The sequence below is a fragment of the Panthera onca genome, chromosome B2, assembly GCF_046562875.1.
Source record: "Panthera onca isolate mPanOnc1 chromosome B2, mPanOnc1 haplotype 2, whole genome shotgun sequence".
Classification (NCBI taxonomy): Eukaryota; Metazoa; Chordata; class Mammalia; order Carnivora; family Felidae; genus Panthera; species Panthera onca.
The window spans coordinates 118832500-118854640 of NC_138343.1; the positions used below are offsets into that span (position 1 = coordinate 118832500).

A 22141-nucleotide genomic window follows, 5' to 3' on the forward strand; every position below is an offset into this window, starting at 1 on the left:
AAGGATGGTCCTTGATGATGAATAAGCTTTTCACAAAGCTCAATCTATTCAAGTGGAAGGACTGGCGTTTATTCTGAATACTTCCGCTTTTCAAAGCCAAATGTTGGTGATGGGAGATTTTAGCTGACTCAGTCAGCTATGAGCCTCATCACAAGACTATCATCTCCATCACGGCAGAGACAATATCTGCTTTTGAGTTCTGAGGCCAACACTCTAGGGTAGAGCCTGGTTCCAAGCAGGCTTTCAATGGCATTTGTGAAACAGCAGTTATTCTGATTAGTGCTCCATTTGACAAAATGTGTAGTTGGCACCCCTCTACTGGTCTGATTGTTTCCAACTCAAAACTCTTGGAATCACTGAGCTAGATGAAAGTCAATTGTGCTAAAAATATATATTTCAGCAGAGACAGCTTCTCCTCTATTTTGCTACAGGCAGCTTATAATTAAGCATTATACACCCAGCCCCTTTTACATCCTAGTGAGGCCATGTGACTAATTTTAACTGACAGAGTGAATCTGGAAGTGATTTGTGTCACTTTTAGATCATGTGTCTCTCCATTAGCGAGGTGAATGCACAGGACCCTTAGGACCTGGGGTTGACGGAGTCACCAGCTCTCGAGTACCTGAATCACCTTAACAAGTAGAGTCTGTTACCAAATGAGTCACATGCATTGAACTATTAAATAAACAGGAAACAAACCTTGTTGTGTTAAACCACTCATATTTTGGCATTTGTTGCATTAGCTAGTGCTAGCTTGTATCAACATACGGGTTCCCACAGATATCCTTTCATGGGCATATACTAGAAGCGTATGCACCAAAAGTTAATTCTCTAGGTAATAGGGCTAACAGATTTTGCTATTTCCTTTTTCAAAGTTACCATATTTTCTAGATTTCCTTCAGCGAATAGGCATTATTACACATTAGGTTTATAATCAGGGAAAAACACAAATAAATTATAAATATTTTTGACTGATTCCAAACTCCAAGACCTCTTGCTCTTTTGTTTTGGGGGTCCTTCTTCACTCCCTGGATTTTTCAAGCCCTTTGTGCTGGACCTCCAAACTAGGCATATGCCCATCTGTAGCCAGAACCGGCAAACTGAGGAATAATCCCCCAGCGGCATGTGAGGAATAGTCCCAACCCAACTTCTCTTCTCGCCTCTCCAAAATGGTGGGCTAATGCCTAGTGGAGGAAGACCACATGGGTCACTGTACTGTCGGTGGATCCTTAATTATTTCATTCACATTTGTAACTTTGAATTCTGAAATAATTTCAAACGCCAAAGGAGAGATTTTTAAAAACCCTTCACCCAAAGTCTTCAATTGTGATCATTTTACTATATTTGAATTATCATTCTCTTACTGTAGATACATAGATAGATAGATAGATATAGACAGACAGATGATAGAATTCTGAACCATTTGAAAAAACTTAAACAAGTTGAAGACATCTGGCAATATTCATCTAAGTTCAACTTACAGTTACTAGTTTAAAATTCTTGAAAAATACAACTATTAATTCTGTAATTTCATTCAAAGTAATTTATTGGAAGAAGATACTTATAATCACAGCAAAGTTTATCATAGTGGAAAACAGACGGCCTATGTGTCCAACAATGAGTTTGGGTGAGCAAATCGTACAGTGTCGTCATGTACAGGGCACTTACAGTGCTTCTCTACGTCGTCCTGTTTGCTATTCATCATTGGTCTCCATAGCCATTAAAATGAAGTTCAAAGTTCTTAATAGGTCTGCCTCTGTGCATTGCATCTCTTTTATTATCACTAGGACTCTCTTGATCCTGCCTGAGACCCCCTCAGAAAAAAAATGATCACCCCAAATACCCTCAACCTCACATGGCTTTGATGAATATTGGCCTTATCACATGTTTTTTCCCACCCTTCTTGCATTAAGAATCAAAGCAGGGATCACCAGACGTGGACACTCCATCCTCCACTGGTCTCAGGCACTCCTTCCTGCTGGCCTAGGAGACAGGTAATGCAACTTGGCCAAGGGCAGCAGCAAAAAAGCCGGGGCTGTTCAGGAAGGTCTGCTCGTTGTAAGAACAAACTAATTTAGAATTGATCAGAATCTTACCAGATTTTCAACAGATAGCCTATCCTAATTTCAAATAGAGAGTCCTGTGCCTCAAACACATACATATTCATGAGAATTCCTAAGAGAAAAAGAATGTCAGCTTTATTCTTTGCAACATCAGCTGAAGAAGTTGATTCCCTGGTTCCACCAACGCAAGTGGCCAAAAGCTGTGTATCCCTTTCTAGCCTGTAGATTCACCTTCCTGACTCAGAACACTGAAAACAAACATATCATTATGGAAGTTCCAAAGGAAATCACTTTACTCTGACATCTCAAATTCAGACATTCTGCAGTAAAATAAACACGAAATTTCAAACAGGGAGAGTTTGGGATTATCGTGTTCCTTGTATAAATATCTGTATGGAAAATCACAGAATTCGATATAGCACTTATGAAATATAAAAACAAGTAAACTATGAGATACGCCTAATAAATAGTACAAACATTTCAGTAAGTGGATAAATTCTGACAACCAGAAAGGAAACACTCTAAAATACGGTATTTATTCAAAAGACGATATTGTTTGCAGGAGAGAAAGGGCTTAAAAGAATGGAATACAAAATGCAACATTTTCAATCAATTTGGCTGGAAACATCAGTACTGAATCTCTTGGTTCTCTCAAGGAGCGTACAAGATACCACACAAAAACTTAATTTTATTGAGTTTATTCATACGATCCCAAAAGACTTTGCTTAAGAAATGAGGAAAGGACACACAACAAGATTTGGCTGAACTATACCAAGGGAACCTAAAAGGAGACAAGATCTTCCACTGGTGACATTCTACTAAGGAAAGTTAGTTAATTAACTAATATAAAAAATAAACCTACAACAGCAACTGCGACTCAAATTGAGCCAGGATGCGGCACGTGTGACACCCAACGTGGTCAGGGAGGTACTGCAGGGACCTCACGCCCTCCTAGGTTGGCTCAGACTATCCCCCTTTGACCTGACACCTCATAAAGGACCCCTCACAGCATGGGGTTTGCAGCCAGCTACATTTTCTCCTCAGCCTACAGTCCACCATATACCATTTCCGTGTTTCTTATAGCTTCTTTCTTTTTAGAGAGTGATAGAGCTCAAGATAAACTCACCTGTCCAGTGAAGGATAAAGAAATGCTTTGAGATGGGTTTGGGGTCATTTGGGGGTACCAAGAGACTCAGATAAACCAAGAAACTAGAATGGGCATCTTCAAAAAGCACAGAGGTAAGGGGCCCATTGGTTTTTCCCAGAGGAAGACAGAGCTGGATTGACAATGAAACACAGAAAGAACCATTGTTGCCCTGGGGAAGTCACACCCAAAGAACAAGAAAGAGGAAGGAACACGGGAAGAGAGAGTGCTTCCTTTTACGTTGTTAAGATGGAAGTCTTCTGAGAAAGGAATATAGAAGCCAAATGATCAAGTAAAAAGTGAAATGGTGATGATGAGTGTTTACATAAAATGAAATATGGAAGGAAATCAGACACTCTTTCACTTCCACTTGACTTTGTCCGAATTTTTTAAAAGGTGGTGTTAAGTCAGTCCAGTTTTGCTTTATTGGCAATGGATACATTTTATCAGACGTATCTGAGCAAAAGAAAGAGAACCCAATCGGCTTCTCTCGGGTAGACGGGGAAGGATGGTGTAGGGAGGAAGGGCGTGTGTGACGGGAAGGTCTCCACACTCCTCACGCTCTGCTCTTCATGTCCAAAGTGTCTTTGACCTGACACGTTCGGATCACAGAAAACCCTGTCCCCCAGCACAGAATTATGACCACAAGTGTGTGCTGTGCAACAGACTGCAGAGTACCATGAAACACACGAGCAGCTCAAGAGGGTGGTTTCTGGGCGGAGAAGAGGAAGAAGAGGTTCCACACACCAAGGGCTCTGCTTTATACGGTCTTTCCACGTGTGGAGGTAATGCTGTCATCCCTTGAATCTGAAAATGAAAAAGTAAACAATGCCAGTGATTGAAGAGCAGGTTCGCGGCCAGGCTCGCTCAATACCCCCCTCACCCCCCCACTCCCCCGACTTCTGCAGGGTAAAAGGGGTGGGTGGCATGGGTGGCTGCTTAAGGAGTCAAAGGTCAAAGGAGTTGGAGCCTGAGGGATTCTGAGAGAGGTGGAAAAGAAAGCCAGATGCGCCTTTGGGATGGAGAGACACAAACCAGGCTCTGTTGCTTTTCGAAGCTCTCATCTCATCCTATCCCCGCTTCATTCCAGCCTTAGCTTAACAGCCAATCTCCCTCTTCAAAGGGAGTGGAATCAGGAGTTTTCGGTCAACCCGAGCAGTTATGGAACAAGTAAATTATCAGACATATCAAACGACAACTGAAACATCGGATTCATGGATATTTGTCCGTTCCTTAGATTTTGCCTGGAGGGGATTAGGTAACATGTGACATCTGGCTTCTCCGAAGATTCAAACAAAGTAGGGCTCACCGACCACTCCGCGTTGTCCGTCTTGGAGCATCTCACGTTCACGGGCAAGCTAAGGACAAGCTTGTTGAAGGAGAGACCTTCCTTTTTAGCCCATTTAAATTTATTCATTGCATCCATGAAAGAGAGGTTTTTATACTGCTTGGGGCTTTTGATAATGAAAGGCCAGGTCCTGAAATTCAAATAACCACAATTAGTCAGGTTCAGAACAAAAGCATGACACGTTTCCAGCACTTTTCAACATTCTAAAATAGACCTCACGCTGGTCCATTTTTACACACATAGAAAACCTAACGCGAAGGATTGATAAACCCATCAGCAATTGCCAGAAGAAATACATGCCAAGTAAGGAGTCTTTTGGAAAGAATGAAATTCCTTATTGTAGTACCAGATGGGTAATACCCTAGACAAATAATTTTGACTCAGAAAGCTTCCCCAGCCTCACAACTCCTTGCTTATTTGTTTTGGCTCTAGGTAACAATGTAACTCAGTACACGTTCAGTTCTGCAGAATGTAAGGCAAATGGCGTAATGAAGAAATCTGTAGGCTTTTTTGTAAGAGACAGAAATTTCAATTCCACACAGTTGAAAAGCCTGACCCCTGCTGGCTGCCTTGTTTTGGCTTGCCTAAGAGATAATAAATGTAACAAATCTGGAACTGAACCAGTGTTCTAAAAATTCTACTGAGAAAAAAAATACTCTTGCTTCTACTTGCCACTCTAAAAAAACACATTAATGTCCAAGAAAGAAAGACGAGATCCCAGAAGAATGACACGATCTGCTTGAAAAGATACTCTTCAAGTGATGTCTGTGATTAAATGTTACGTTTTGTGTTATTGATTCCTGAAAAAAAGAAGTGTAAGGAAGTGTTGGAACACCACCAGGATTTACATGAATAAATCCATGGGTCTTCCCAGAGATTATCATGGGTAACCAGCAGGTATTTGGCTCCCACAACATCCCAAGAAGCTATTTCAGTGGTTTTGGTAATTGCCGACCAATTAATTTCCAGTTGAGGCATTTACACTTTTAATATTGGATCTTCTTCATTTATTTATGCCTTTAATTACTCTCTCTCTTACACACACAAGCTACTCAGGCACTTGGAATATTAGCTTTTTAATTAAATTGAACATCTTTTATTGACCTTTTAGAGAAAATAAATTTTTAATGTCTAAAATAAAATTATTTCCCCCTTACTCTAATAAGTGAAACAATGAGTAAAACATTGGGTAATATACAAGGACCTTTACATTCTTCATTTCTAACTTCCTTTTTCTTTTAATTAAAATCAGTATATCTTTGTTGAGTTTTAAATGCATTATTTTGTACAGAGACCTTAAAGTACCTAACTTTAAATAAAGAAAAAGCATTTGGCATCACACTACACTAAACACAGCTAGAAATGACCTAAAATCTATAGCATTCAAAAATTAAACATCCTGTGAAGATTTGTAGAGATGTAAATCAGAATTCGTATAAAATAATTACTTGAAAGGGGCCCATTATGTTTACATACAAAGTCCTTTTAAACACACGAAAAATTACAGCTAGGTTTTATTAAAAATAAAAGTTTTAAAATCAAATATTAAAGGGGCATCTGGGTGGCTCAGTCGGTTGGGCATCCGACTTCAGCTCAAGTCATGATCTCCTAGTTCATGAATTGGAGCCCCGCGTTGGGCTCTGTGTTGACAGTTCAGAGCCTGGAGCCTGCTTGCGAATCTGTGTCTCCCTCTGTCTCTGTCCCTCTCCCGCTTGCGTTCTGTCTCTCTCTTCACAGAAATAAATAAACATTAAAAACTTAATTAAACATTAAAAATAAAATTTGCTTTTCAAAAAAATAAGATGTCTTTCTTGAAAAAAAGGAAATCAATTTCACAACCAGGGAGAAATGCTGGGAGGAAATCATCAGCCTGTAATTCCCTAAAACACCACAAGGTGGCACTGGAATCTGTACTAAGGCGCTAAAGCGGCTTAAATCCGCTGCGCTGTCTGCTGCCTTGCAGGTAAGAGTGAAGAGAGTATTACACGTAGATGAAATCTTTAAAAAGCTTTGCTGCTAGAATAAATCAGGAAACTAGTTGTTGGGGTTTTTTTTTTTTTGAGATTTCACAGCATAAAGTAACAGAAGTGCTGTCAGCAAACTTGCTAATTTACTGTAAATATATGAAAAAGGATCTAGAAAAGGGCAAACCTAATGGCTCACGTGGAGACAGCATGACTGGGGCTGGTGACCTAGGGACATGGCTGTGAGCCTCTCTCGTATGGCAGCTTGACTCATATTTATTGTCTCCTCTCCATTCCTGCTGACGTCGTTCAGGCCTCTATTCTATAATGACATCACCCCAACAAACCTCCCACCCTCTCCAGCCTACACTACCCCATATTTCCTGATTACCCCTGGAGAAAAAAGAAGAGACAGAAAGAGGAGAAATCCTGAAAAGGTAAATATTTTTCCTTAAAAGACTAAGCTTTAAACCAGAAACAGGTAACTTTGAAGTAGAAAGTTCTGCTCTCACCTGGGACCGGGAGCTGGTTAGGAATATTGGGAATGGTCTAGAAATTCAGTTACATTTCTGCATATCTGAGCAGTGTGTAAATGTCTACCCAGATGCATCTATAAATAAGAGGGTATTATTTATATATCACTGTAGTTGATAAAAACAAACTATATTAACATGATGATTTATTATGGGTGAGAAGTCTTCCTTTGCAAATTTAATTGACAAGTTGATTTAACTATATATATATATATATATATATATATATATATATATATATATAAATGAAATGAACTTAGACTACCCTAAATAATTCGGGGAAAAGGAAAAAAAATGACAAAATTTTGGGACTTACGTGCTCGTATTTCAAGATCTATCATAAAACTATGGTAACAGAGTGATACAAGAGAAAGGCTAAATATGAACATCAATGAAACAGAATTCAGAGTCCAGAAATAGCCAGTATATGATCTAATGATTTTCAACAAACATTCCAGGGCAATTTAATAGGAAAAAGGTAGGTTGTTTTTTTGTTTGTTTGTTTGTTTTTTTAGTCAAATCGTTCTTGAATAACTTGATATTCATGTGAAAAACAATGAACCTAGATATTTACCTCTTAACACACACAAGAATTTACTCAAAATGGATCATCAACCTACATATAAAAGCTGAAAACTGTAAACTTTTTAGTGAAAAAAAAAAAAGGCTATTCCAAAGAAAGCTCCTATGAGCATTATTGTATTAGTCTTTGTTATGGACACATGTTTGGCATTTTCTGAGCTAGCACGTAGTGGCTGAATGACTGCATTGGATACTAAATTTATGTTTACCTCATAAGACTCTCAAAATATTCTCCAAAATGATGTACGCTTTACATTCTTTACATTCTTTACAAAAAAAAAAAACAGGAGAAAGAAATCTTGGGTAGGCAAAAATTTCCTACACAGAATATCAAAAGCACAAAATAAACAAAAATGATAAAACGGTCTTCAAAAAATACAATTAAAAAATAAAAATGAAAATCTCCACAGACTAGGAGAAATTATTTGTAAAATGTATCTGACAAGAAGCTTCTATCTTAAGTATAAAGAATTCTTTAAAAATATAAAGAACTTGGGTGCCTGGGTGGCTCAGTCAGTTAAGTGTCTAACTCTTGACTTTGACTCAGGTCATGATCTCACGGTTCTTGAGTTCGAGCTTTGCATCAGGGTCCGCACTGACAGCACAGATTGTGCTTGGGATTCTCTCCGTCTCTCTCTACACCCCGCCCCCTTTGCTTGCTCTTGTGTGTGTGCTTTCTCAAAATAAATAAATAAACTTAAAAAACTTAAAAAAAGAAAACAAGTAACCCAATGAAACAATGAACAAAAATTTGAACAATTAAAAAGAAACATATATAAATGACCAATAAGCATATGAAAAGTGGCTCAACACTGTTAGTCATTAGAGAAATGGAAAATAAAACCACAATAAGGTACCACTACATACACATTAAAATAAATAAAATCTAAAGTATCAATAATACAAAACACTAGGCATAATGTTAAGCAATAGGAGCTCTTACACATTATTGGTGAGAATGTAAAAGGTACATCATTTTGGAGAATATTTTGAGAGTCTTATGAGGTAAACATAAATTTAGTATCCAATGCAGTCATTCAGCCACTACGTGTTAGCTCAGAAAATGCCAAACATGTGTCCATAACAAAGACTAATACAATAATGCTCATAGGAGCTTTCTTTGGAATAGCCTGAGACTGGAAACAACCCAAATGCCTTTTTTTTTAAATTTAATGTTTATTTACTCTTTGAGAGAGAGACATAACAGGGGTGGGGGAAGGGCAGAGAGAGAGAGAGAGAGAGAGAGAGAGAGAGAGACAGAATCGGAAGCAGGCTCCAGGCTCCGAGCTGTCCGCACAGAGCCCAATGCGGGGCTCGAACCCACGAACTGTGAGATCATGACCCGAGCCAAAGTCAGATGTTTAACTGACTGAGCCACCCAGGCGCCCCAGACCCCAAATGCCTTTCAACTGGTGAGTCAATAAATGAATTTTGGTGTGTCCACACCAAGGAATAGAACTCAGCAATAAAATGGAATGGAATTCTGACACATGCACCAGCATAGATGAATCTCAAAAACCTCCAAATCAAAGAAGTCAGGCATGAAAGAGTACATGCTATAAGATCCCATTTTTATAAAATCTAGAAAAGATTGAACTAATGTGGCGACAAAAAGCCAGTTTGCTGTTTCCTGGGGTTTTGTGTGGGAAGTGGGGTTGTCTCCAGATAGCAGAATAGAACTTTTGGGGGTGATGAAAATGTCCTATATCTTGTCCGTGCTGGGGTCAAGTAGGTATACACATCTGAGAAAACAGTATAGTTAAAACAGGTGCATTTTGTCGTGTGTAAGTTCTACCTGTAGCAATTGGACGTTAAAAAATAAATAAGAAAACAGAAATCAAAACATACCAACAGGCCGATGAAAAAAAGACGACAGAATGCCATACATTTTATAATCTAATTGTTAAAGAAGAAAGCCAGGAAGTCTGACCTAACAAGATATAACTTCTAATCCTTTTGACACCCCAAGAATATATGAATATTGGGAAGCCCACAGTAAAGTTGTCTCCCTAACTGTAGAGAAGACCCCATGATGTGAGGCCTCAGACGTTCCTCAGTGAAAGGGGATTCAATCCCAACCAGTTAGAAAACTTCCTTGGGGCGCCCCTGGCTCGCTCGGTAAAACACGTGACTCTTGATTTCTGGGTTGTGAGTTCGAGGCCCATGTTACGTGTAGATTACTTAAAAATCTTTAAAAAAAAAAAAAAGAAAGAAAGAAGGAAGAAAGAAAGAAAGAAAGAAAGAAAGAAAGAAAGAAGAAAGAAAGAAAGAAAGAAAGAAGCCTTCCTCAGTAGATTTTCTAAAAAAATCCGAGAAAGGAATAACCCATGCACTGTAATACAAAGTTAACAGTCCCACCTCTATACCCACAGCCCTTTACCCTCAAAATATAGTAAGGTGTGTACATAAAATATGTGAGCTGAACCTCAGACTGTGGTGTAGAAAGATAGAAAGCTACTGTCAGATTTGTTTAGAAGGCAGACAAGAATTCACTCATTTTTTTTCAGACCAAAGAGAAGTGTTAGACAGAATTAGCTCAGCATAAGCAAGAAATGACATAACAACCCTGCAAACATAGGGTAAAGAACTTCTATTACATTTCATGAAAAGAGACAGAAAAAGTTGACTCTAGTAGAAAATATAAACCAGTGATACTGGAGAGAATTCCCATAAGTGTTTCATGTTGTAAATTTATTTAATAAAAACATGAATTGAATTAAATAAGAGCCCGCATACAAGAATTTAGAACAACTGAATGAGATGAAAAGGGAGATAGCAGACCAATGGAAATAAATTTAGGACAAACCAAATTTAACACCAAATAAATCAGAAAAAGCAAGAAGCAGAAGAACCCTTCCAAAAAAACTACAAGAGAAAGTACTTGTGAAAAATTCCAAATAGATTTTCAAAAAACTTGGTAGATATAATATAAGAAAATTTCCCTGAAATGGAAAAAAAACAAGTTAATATATGAAAAACACTTCATGTTTCAGGAAAATTGAATGCAGATGTTCCACACTGAAGTATGTTCAGTTTAACTTATGAATTCTACAGGTAGACGAAGAATGCTCCCATTCATCCAAAGAGACTTCCCAAGGGAAGGGGAGGGTATGACCTCAAAACGTTATATCCAATCAAATGTTGTCCAAATATAAAGGCAGAAATTCTCAAATACAAAACAAAACAAAACAAAACAAAAAGCCCCAGTCATAAAGCATCTGGAAGCCCCTCTTGATTAACTAACTTGCAGATAACATTCTGATGAATCCAATGAAAGAACTCAGAAATGCAGAAATCTTATAAGATTAGGGATTACTGCTGAATCTATTTAACTTTAAAATTTTCATTAAATATTGTGGGACTTTGGTTTGAGAATTATATGCATAAATTTAAAACCTTGCAAATACAAAATTATAATATGAGTAAAAAATACTTGGAAGTACGGAAAGGGACGTGGGAGAAAATATAAAAGTATGAATGTCCTCATCTTTTATGATCTAAAATCGAAACATGTAAAGTGTGTGGGACATTTTAATGTCTTTTACAATCTATGTTCTCAACATTTAAGACCCGTTTACAAAATATTACCCCTTGTGGCTAAAACCAACAGCACCAACAGCATTCATCTGAAGTTCAACAACTGTTCAGTTTTAGTTTAGTCCTATATCTTATTAAAAAAACTAACTTATTATATTAGTTTAGTCCTATATCTCTATTAAAAAAAAATTTTTTTAATGTTTATTTATTTTTGGGACAGAGAGAGACAGAGCGTGAACGGGGGAGGGTCAGAGAGAGAGGGAGCCACAGAATCTGAAACAGGCTCCAGGCTCTGAGCTGTCAGCACAGAGCCCGATGCGGGGCTTGAACTCACGGTCCCCGAGATCATGACCTAAGCCGAAGTCGGATGCTTAACCAACTGAGCCACCCAGGCACCCCTAGTTTAGTGTTTTCATATAAATTAAACAAAATTACGATTTAATGTTTTTATTTTAAACAGTACACAAATTATAATCTTTATTACAGTTAATTTATTCATCTTTATAGCAACATCTCCATAGAAAGATATCTGTAATAACCTTCAATTAATGTTAATATTGTTTATTTATTTTCTTATGTATTAAAGTTTATTTCTTTTGAGAGAGAGAGGGCGCGTGCACATGCACATGTTGAGCAAATCAGGGAAGGACAGAAAGAGAGAGGGAGAGAGATAATCCCAAACAGCCTCCATGCTAGCACTGAGCCTGACTCAGGGCTCAATCTCACAAAGCATGAGATCATGACCTGAGCGGAAATCAAGAGTCGGACACTCAATGAACTGAGCCACCCAGGAGCCCCAGTATTGTTTATTTCTAACAGAATTTGAGATGATTGCTTGTGTCTTTTTTTTTAAAACCTTTTCTTCTGCACTCCTTAAAAGCCCTATAATAAGCATGTGGGATTTTTACACATTGTAAACATAAAGTGACTTTTCCTACAAAGAAAAATACAAACACGACCCTTGATTCTTTTTTAGAAATAGAATAAATTGTATCAAACTTTCCATCACATAAGCCTCACTGGAACTACATCATGTTGATGTGTGGTGCAGCAGAGAATACAGAATTTATCTAAACTCATGATCTATTCTGTTATCTGATCTTTATGAGTGTTTTGTTTTTCCTTAAGCCTCACCAGATCTGTAGGAGGCAGAGAAAAACTGCATCCCTTAGAACAGACAAATCCTGAGACAGGATGTAGTTGTCTCTATGTTTCTATCAGCTCCTCCTCTAATCCTAGGATTGTTACTGAATGTTTGAAATAAGACAAAGCACCTAACTAATCATTATATTCAAAGCACAGAATACGAGATTTGGGGCTACGTTTTAAGTGATATTCCTCTTGAGTACTGTATCCTGAAACCAAATTCACAACATTCTCTTAAATAAAACAGAAAACAAAATCACCCCAATTGTCTCTCTTTCTGATCTTTGAGCCAGCGCCTTGTTGGTTTGGCTTTCAATAACATTTATGTCAATGTGATAAGCTAACTTGAAAGACTGATTTAAAGCCTAAACATAATTTTATAACAGAGCCTCCTTTTCACTTGTATTTTTGAAGAATGCCTAAATTTAACCATGTAGTTCAATGGTTCTGTGTGGGCAATGACATCTCAAAACTGGTCTTGTTCTGTGAAGCAATTCTCCTTGTCTTTTTAAGAAATGAAAAACCCAGCTTCAATATTTCCTGGGGGAGACCAAAGGTGTGGACTCAGAGCTCTCTGTAACTTGGAAGCGGAGCATTTTCAGAGGATCTACACAAGTTGAACACCAAAGAAAATAATGAGGCCGTAGAATACACTTTTGAACCTCATCGCCTTGTAAAACAAACAGCTTTCAATGTCCATGTGTTTTCAAGATTCTCTCAGATTAACCCTTGAATAGGAAAAGTTTCTAGCCAATATGTAAAAACAAAACAAAACAAAAACCAATATTCTAAAGGGGAAAAAAAAGACTACTAAGTCTTTGTAAGAGATAATGATATTTTAAACAAGACTATCCCCTAGTGTTTTTAGAATGACATTTTACATACTGTTTTGATATTCACTACTATTTTATTTTTTGCATATGTAATTATTTATTTTGAAGAAACAGGCAGATATCTAGCTACCTACCAGAGGTAGGCAAAAAATGCAAACACTAGCTCCTTCATTGCTTACGTAGATATGATGTTGAACAGCCTCTTAATCCCTGAATTTCCATTTCCTCTTCTATAAAAATAGGATTGTAAGCCCTACTCTACCTATTGGAAGTGTGTGAAAACAAATTAAACGAAATTATACATATGGAAATACTTTATAAACTACAAACTAATTTACACAAGCATTTTGTTATTTGTATTTTAGTAGATACAGATTTCTGACGGTCATTGGGTTGTCTGGATAGGAACTCACTAGAATGTATTCACAGATAGTAAGTATAATTCAAAAGAAGAGTGCTCTTAGTTCATAATCTACAATCTCTATAATATTTTGGAATAAAAAAGTAGACCATAATTATATTCTACTCAGTGAGTGCATTTACCACATTCTCATTAACGGTTTTTTAATCCTTAAACACACTCCCTCAAAGATCTATGTGTTTCTTTTGCCCAATTTCATCAGTCTCTTCTATTTTGAAAAGTCCTAATCATTAGAAAATTCTTCCTTATATTAAAACAAAACCTATGCTCCAAAATTTCTACCAGCCACTCTAATTCTTCTTTGCGCTATTACCAAGAATGAATAAAATCATTTTTCCTACATCAGCCCTAATATATTCAAAGCAGGACTTTTGATTTCTGCTTCAAATCTGTTTCCCTACAGCACTCACACATCCTCATTTTCCCCTTCCTCTTTTTTTCCCCTCATCATCTCCCTGAAATGCCATCAACCAACAAGTCCAGTGTGTGCTATCTTGAGAAAGTAACCTGCTTGCAACCATTGCTCATGAGTTCTACTGCTATCACCTTGGTCCCAGACACATTCACCTCTCAACTGGGCAATCACAACAGTCTCCTGGTTGGTATTATTATTTCCAATCTGGTCCTCCTAGAGTCCTTTCTCAATTCAGCAGCCAGATCAATTTTGTTTATATCCAATAGCGTTTTCTTTGCACTTAAAACCCAAAGTCTTTATGTCACCTATAAAGTCCTACATGATCTTTGTGTCACCTACAAAATCCCACTTGAAGTCAGACCTCCTCACTTATTCTCTGCCGTGTTTCACTCTGTTCCAGCCAAATTCGCTTTCTGGCTGTTCTTTGAACATGCTACCTTCATACCCACCATAAGGTCATTACAGTGGCTCTTCTGTCTGCAAACAGTATACTTTAGATCTTTCCATGGCTGGCTCTTCATCGCTGAGGTCTCTGCTCAAACATCACCTCCTGCCATGGATTGAATGTTTGTGTCCCACCCACCACCACCGCCCCTGCCCCCCTGAACCCCAAATTCATATGTTGAAATCTTAACACTCAAGGTGGATGGTATTATGAGGTGGGGTTTTAGGGAGGTGATTAGCTCATGAGGGCAGAGCCCTTATGGGATTAGTGCCCTCATAAAAGCAGCTTGAGAAACCTCCCTTGCATCCTCTGCTATGTGAGGTTACAGTAAGAAGATGGCCATCTCCATCTACGAGGAAGTAAGTCCTCACCAGACACTGAATCTGCTGGCACCTTGATCTTGGACTTCCCCGCCTCCAGAACAGTGAGCAATAAATTTCTATTTATAAGCTACTCTGTCTATGGTATTTATGTTACAGCAGCCTGGACAGACTGAGATATCTTCCCAGAGAGGCTTTTACTACCCTACTGACAACAGCTACATACCTTCTTCACTGTCTCAATTATTTTCATAACATTTACTAATATCTAAAATTTTATATTTATATTATTTATTCCCTCTCTCCCTCTGTAGCGTATATTCCCAAGAGGGCAGGAATAATATGTATCTTGCTAATTATTTATCTTAAGTAGTTTCTATGATGTGCAATTGTGCAGACAGAGTGAACCTAGCAAGCCTGAGACTTCCATCCTTAGAAATGCCCATTTGGAAGGCTGGCCTTTGGCTGATGTCAAGGAACTTAATTAGTAAACAATTTCCTATACTGATATAAAACTTTCTCTAAATGAAGAGTGACTCATTGCGCCTAGAGTATTTGTACAAACAATGCAATTTATGTTGACCATCTGCTTTCCTTCTAAGAGTCTAGATTTTGGTACTTACTAGGCATAGAACACCTATGTAACCAGCCCTTCATAAAAACTCTGAGTATTGAGTCTCCAATGAGCATCTCTGGGTGACATTTCATGCATCTTGTCATACTTTGATGCTAGTGTTATTAAGTACATTCTGTGTTATTCTACTGGAGAGGCCCCTTGGACACTTGTACTGGGTTTCCTCTGGACTTGGCCCATAACCTTTTTCCTTTTGTTAATTTTGCATTGTATTCTTTCTCTGCAATAAATGTCAGCCATGAACACAGTAATAGGCTGAATCCTTTTGGTCCTTTTAGAAAATCACTAAACCTGGCAGGAGTCTTGGGGACCTGGACATGCCAACCAAGAAGCTCACCTTGTCACCCAGCTAAAAAAAAAAATTAAATAGGATAGGACTTGAAAAAATTCTACAACATGGTGATAAATCCAATATGAAAACAAGCCCATCCTTCTCTGAAGTATACTATCCCACTACGAAATCCATTTACTACTTACGTGACTGGCCTATAGATCTCCTTAACGCCAATGAACTGAAGTTGTTCCATAATGTCAGGAATACTTGCACATCGAGTAAGATTAATTCTTGGGTAATAAAGAAGGTATGAAAGACACATTTCATTCCTGGTGCTTAATCCTCCCTGAAAATGGAGATGTTTTATTTAGAAAAGTATATGTTCCACCAACTTTGACACAGCACCCAAGCCACCAATGTCATACAATTCCATCCAGCTTTAATAAATCTTAAACCTGAAAAATAATAATCTCCTTGGCAATTTGATTTTTAAAAAAGGTAGACACACATTGAAAAATTAATAGAATTATTTCCATCTCTTTAAAAGTTGCCTTTCTTTAACAACCTAATAATCTCTTTCAAGTTCTGTTCATATGATGTAAACTTCTCACCACAGTGAAGATTATGGGGCTGTTTGATTAACAAACAGGTTATGAATCAGTCAGTTTGATGGAATCTTTGCCTTATTGCACTGAATTTTCTATAATCTTGTTTTCATGTGTATCGACATCAGCAGATGCATACCACAGGGAAGACAGGTTTCACATTTTGCATCCAGGTAATAAACTATCTACCGAAATTAAGAAGATCAAAGCTTCTCAGAAGAACAGAGTCTAGAATAGAATCTAGAGTTGCTACAATATATTATCCACAGTGTTGAATTTTCAACCAAAGGTTATTAAATATAAAAAGAAACAGGAAACTGTGATCTGTGCTCAGGAAAAAAAAAAGTTAGCAGCAGAAACTGATTGTGAGAAGATACAGATGTTGGATTTAGTAAAAACTTAAAAACACATATAAATATGTTTAAAGAGTTAAAGAAAGATGTTCAAGTACTTAAAGGCAAATACATTAAAAATGAGTAAACAGAGAGAGAAAAAAAAAGTATAGAAAATGAAAATATCCCAGAAAATATCTCAAAATGCAATATTAAATGTTCTAACATACATGTAATTAGAATTCTACAATGAGAAGGAAGAGAAATAAAAGGGTAGAAAAAATATTTGGAAAAATAATGGCTGAAATCCTCCCAAATTTAGTGAAAAACATGAACTTACAAACCCAAGAAGGTCAACAAATTGCCAAAGATAAATATGAAGAGAGCAATACCTAGACACATCAGTCATACAGATGAAAGACAAAGAGAACATTTTGAAAGCAGCAAGAGAAAAATGACACATAGCATACAGGCGAACAATAATAAAAATGACAGATGACATTTCGTCATAAGTGATGGAAGAAACAAAAAGATATTGGGATTATAGGAGCTCCTGGGTGGCTCAGTCGATTAAGTGTTTTTCTCTTGATTTTGGCTCAGGCCACAATCTCACGGTCGTGAGATTGAGCCCCATGTGGGACTCCTCACTGGGCATGGAGCCCGCTTAAGATTCTCTGTCTCCCACTCTCTGTCTCTCCCCTGCTAGTGTTCTCTCTCAGATGTATACCCAGATGTGCTAATATTCTTTAATGGAAACTCCATCCTTTGCCACTTAAATCAATGCCATGTCTATTCTAAACCAAGTTTCCGTACAGGGGGTTTATAGGCCAGTCTCCAAAGTTCCTATTATGTTCTACTGTTCTAACTCTGGACCCAAGTACACTATCGATCACCATAGCTTTAAAATAGTCTTCATATCCAATGGCTTGTCTCCACCTTTTACTTTTTAGTAGTGTCTTGCCCATTATTAACCTTTGCTCTTCTAGGTAGATTTTAGAATCAACTGGTTCCATATAAAAGCTAAAACTAAAATTTTTAGAAATACATTTTTTAAAAAGAGAAAATCTTTGCAACTATGACTAGGCAAAGATTTCTTAGGATACAAGAATCTAAAGTCATAAAATTTCTGTGAATTTTTTATTGGAATTACATCAAATTTTTAGGCCAATTTGAACAGAAAGATTACTTTATTGGGCTTTTCTATCCATGAACATAGTATCTCTTCATTTCTTTTGGTATACTGTAGTGTTTTGCAATCATGATTTATAATTTTTTCCAGAGACCAAGTAATATTAGATTTTAAGTAAATATTAGGTTTTATTTCTATAGAACTTCTTGAGATAGTTTCTTATATACTAAAATACAGTTAATTTTAGATACCAATTTTCAGGGGGGGGTTTGATGTAGAAAATTACAATGTCTGTGAATACTGTATTTTGCTCCTTTGCTTCTTCCTTTCTGATCCATAGATATTTTTTTCTTTCCCAGTAATATGTTGCATAGAAATAGTGATAATAAATACCTATCTCCTTCCTGATAGTAAATTAGTACTTCCAATATTTCATTTAGTTAGATATTTGCTACAGATTTTTCATAGGTAAGCTGTATCTGGTTAAGGCACTTCTCTCCTATTCCTGGTTTGTGAAATGTTCTTTTTTTTTTTTTTTTTTTATGACTGACTTAAATTTTATGAAGTCTTTTTCTGCCCTTATTGACGTGGTCACATGTCTTTTTCCTTCAATCTCTTAATGTAGAATGGTATTAATATATTTTCTATTTTAAACCAATTTTACATTCCTTAGCTAAATTAATCCCAAATTTGCTCTAACATTTCATTTTTATATGATGCAGAATTTGGTTTGTCAATACTCTGTCAAAGATATTTCCATCAGGTGCATGTTGCTGACCTCTTTCATACTGTCATCATCAAATTTTAGTATTAAGAGTATGCTGACTTCATAAAATGAGTTGGTGGGAGATGTTCTCCGGAAGAGACTGGGTAAGGCATGAATGTTTGTCAGGACTCCCCAGTCAATCTGTTTGGTCAGAAGATCGACCTTAGGGTCATACAATTCATTCTTCCTTTTGAAGTCTTGATTCATCTAAGTCCAGACTCAAGCAGATGGTCATTTGTGATCACAGGTCTTTAATAAGTTTTGGTGAGGAAAAACTAAAAGACTAGAGATAGCTTTTCATGAAAGAGCAAATAAATTCTACTGCAAATATTGCTGTAGTATCACTAGTTAACCTGATAAAATGCTAAAACAGCTCTAACTTCTCTTTTATGATGTTTCATGCTCAAGAGGTTCAGGAATTTTGCCTCTAAATTGGAATGCTTTTTACTTTTTCTCCTTCTCCACAAATGAATTTTAATAATAATAAAAATTTTCTTACCCAAGTCATCCGGGCTCTATCTTTTGTGTTGTAACGGCACTCAGTAATGAGATTATCTCCCTAAAACATAAAAATAAAAGCTTTCAGATTGGAGTTTAGTTTGCTTTATTTATGTAATCCATTTGTAAGCCAATAGTTTTATTTCCTACATGAGTAGATTCATTAAGCAATTTGATTCAGGGAGACCTTTGATCTACTTAATTCTAAGAATACTAGTATAATAAACAAGCAAACAAACAAATAAGGCTCTCTCAGGCCATATTCCACCATGTTCTAGCTGAATGACCTTAAATAAGAAAAGAATTAACTGGGCACAATTTATTTATTTAAAAAGTAATATAGGGGCGCCTGGGTGGCTCAGTCGGTTAAGCGTCCGACTTCAGCTCAGGTCATGATCTCGCGGTCCGTGAGTTCGAGCCCCGCGTCGGGCTCTGGGCTGATGGCTCAGAGCCTGGAGCCTGCTTCCGATTCTGTGTCTCCCTCTCTCTCTGCCTCTCCCCCGTTCATGCTCTGTCTCTCTCTGTCTCAAAAATAAATAAAACGTTAAAAAAATTTTTTTTTAAATAAAAAAAAAGTAATATATAAAATAACTGTTATTTTTGCACAGCTGTTGTGAGGAGATTAAATGATACAACACACACTTAGCTCTTAGATTAAACATTTCATAAATGTTAGCCATGGATACTAGTCATTGTGTTACCTCTTCGTTTATATTGTTTTCTTTAAAAGTCTTTAGTCATGTCTTTATTTCCTTACAACAGAATTCTGAAGTAAAATAATAGTAATTTATTGCTCCAGTGTTTTCTAACCTTTTGAACAATTCAGTACGCATAGAAAATAATTTTTTTTTATGGGTCACCCCTCAGGTAAATGGACAGACGGCTATTCATAGACCAAAGACAGCTCGCTCTGGGTGTTGGTCCCTAGATTTGCTCTCCCTGGCCTACTGCTCAGAAGGTGCAGAGATCACTATCTCAACACATGCTCTTCCATAAACCCAAGTATTGTTGCAAGCTGGATTACAGAGTATAGTATAATTAGTTCTGTCCAAAAACTGTCAAATGAAAGAATTATCCTTATATTCATTTTCACTGAACTGTAACTTCCCCAAACCATCCTATGGTACAAAAAAGATCTCTGATTTTTCCCATCACCAGAATTGCCATGCAAAGGTTTCCTGGAAAGTTAAGTAAGAAAAGAGTAATGTTTGGTACTCAGAAACCAAGTTTTCATTTTCTTCTTAAAACAACTTGAATTGCCCGTGGGAATAGTAAGAAAAATGAGTTTTGATTTTGGAAAAGAGATCAAACACATTCCATCTGGGTTGTGCAACACCCACAGTGGGTGGTTTAAAGAATGTGAATACGATGAGCAATTCATTTTACACATAGAAACCTTGCTAAGTCTCAGCTGATATATGTCTTGACTTTTCTAATATTCAGTGAAAGAGAAGAAAGCATTCATACTGGTAAGATTGTTTGTTCTTCCTTTAGATACTGAAACTCCTGAAAATTGAAGTCAAAATCATCATCATAAGCCAGTAATCTCAATTCCTCCCCTTTGCGAAAATGACGGAGCCTGATGCCCCTGCCCGCCAGGTGAGCATGAAGAAGCACAGCAAACACATGGATTCCACTTGGCTTTTCAGCTTCCAGAGCCTAAGGGCAGGGCACACAGAGGAAGACACAATTAGCCCAAACAAGCGCATGTTCAGACAGTTCACAGTAAAAGAGACTTGGAGGGACAACTAAGAAGAAAATCTAAAGCAATTTAAGTGAATGCTTGAGCAGCCAAACATTTTGAACTTGGATTTTTTCATGACTTATTCCTAGCAGGGTTATTAGCTTTGTGAAGTAACGTTTGTAGGCAGAGAAGAAAGGGACCGAATGCTTACTGGGGGCCTACAGAACCACTCCTAAATATTATCTTTCTTTTTCCTTCTTTTAGGAGGTGAAGAGTCAATCAAAGCTCCTGGCAAAAAGACTCCAGTATGTTAGTGACCTGTAAATGGAAACTCTTAAAAGGACAAGTCATTCCCACTTTTTAAGATAGGAAAACCAAGTGGAAGAATGGAATTATGTGAATTGTCCATGGTCCTACAGCGAGCAAATGATGTCATGGCAATTTGCATCATGGTCTAAATAACTCAAAGGGCTCAATCTTTCCACTTCGTCCATCTGCCATCTGTCTACAATTCTTTATGGTTCATAAAGAATATGATCGAATATGATTGAAATATGTTTGCTTAAGAAAAAAAGAACTATAAATGGAAGTAGCCATTATTAAATACTTAAAATATTTTTTTTTCTTATCCAATATGTATTTTTATATTAGGTATTCTTGCTCTTTGGTTTAAGTAGGGAAACTATAAGCAGAGAAAAGGAGAAAAAATTGGAAATGAATAATGAAAAAAAAAATGTAGATGAAAGGTAGAGAAATGCCAAAGACACAGATAACCAAAGGTAGAAATTGTAAAAGAGAAAATAAAGTGTCCAATATGAAATAAACAAAGGAAGTAGGTCAGGAAGAAAAACATCCTGGATATTAGTCTTGTCCAGAATTCTACTCCTATAGACTTCAAGATTTAAAAAACCATCAGATGTCTTCCCACAATGATAAATAATGGCTTTAAAACATGACAACAAGAAAAAGATTGGTAATAATAAACATGAGATTTTCCAAACATAGTTTTCTAAGAGCATTATTCTGTAAGTGGCAGCTCGCAGATTCAGATGTTCCACATACCTCTTCTAGGCATTCCAGAGTGCAGTGACCCTCAGACCGAAATTCAGGCATCCCTGGAGGGATGGTATGGAAGAGGCTTACCCAGAGGCCAGCCTCAATCACCCCAGCATCGTATTTCCTTATATCTGTTGTATGAAATAACCTCAGTCCAGAATTATCTATTAAGCCTGGAATGCGAGCATATAGTTAAAAGTGAGTTTGTGTTCTTAAAAAAATAAAAATAAAGGTTCTCCACATTCAGTTGAAATGGGTTTATTCATTTTCCTTAAAACTTCATAAGGGAAAGAATTACAAGTAAAGATCACTGAAATACAATATTCAGTTTCACAAATGGGAATTAAAAGACAAGTCGCCATACTGTCTGCAATCATTTTTGATTTCCAGAGCATACCATGGGAAAAATGTT

At 37.0% G+C, this 22141-nt stretch overlaps 1 protein-coding gene and 1 long non-coding RNA gene across 2 annotated transcripts in view; one reads left to right on the forward strand and one right to left on the reverse strand.

The window, feature by feature from the left end:
• Nucleotides 1–1528: 1528 nt before the first annotated feature.
• Nucleotides 1529–22141, reverse strand: part of MOXD1 (monooxygenase DBH like 1) — a 91852-nt gene continuing 71239 nt past the window's right edge. Inside the window, exons 7-12 of the mRNA XM_078447323.2 lie at nt 21736–21902; nt 20457–20648; nt 18991–19050; nt 15863–16005; nt 4517–4685; nt 1529–4014 (exon numbers count right to left, since the gene is read on the reverse strand). Coding sequence (XP_078303449.1) covers nt 3844–4014; nt 4517–4685; nt 15863–16005; nt 18991–19050; nt 20457–20648; nt 21736–21902 — 902 coding nt within the window. The 3' untranslated portion in view covers nt 1529–3843. The remainder of the gene's footprint in view (nt 4015–4516; nt 4686–15862; nt 16006–18990; nt 19051–20456; nt 20649–21735; nt 21903–22141) is intronic.
• On the forward strand, nt 6390–21766 carry LOC144616424 (uncharacterized). Its single transcript, XR_013555769.2, has 3 exons — nt 6390–6956; nt 20484–20588; nt 20938–21766. It is a non-coding gene; the product is annotated as an uncharacterized LOC144616424 (long non-coding RNA).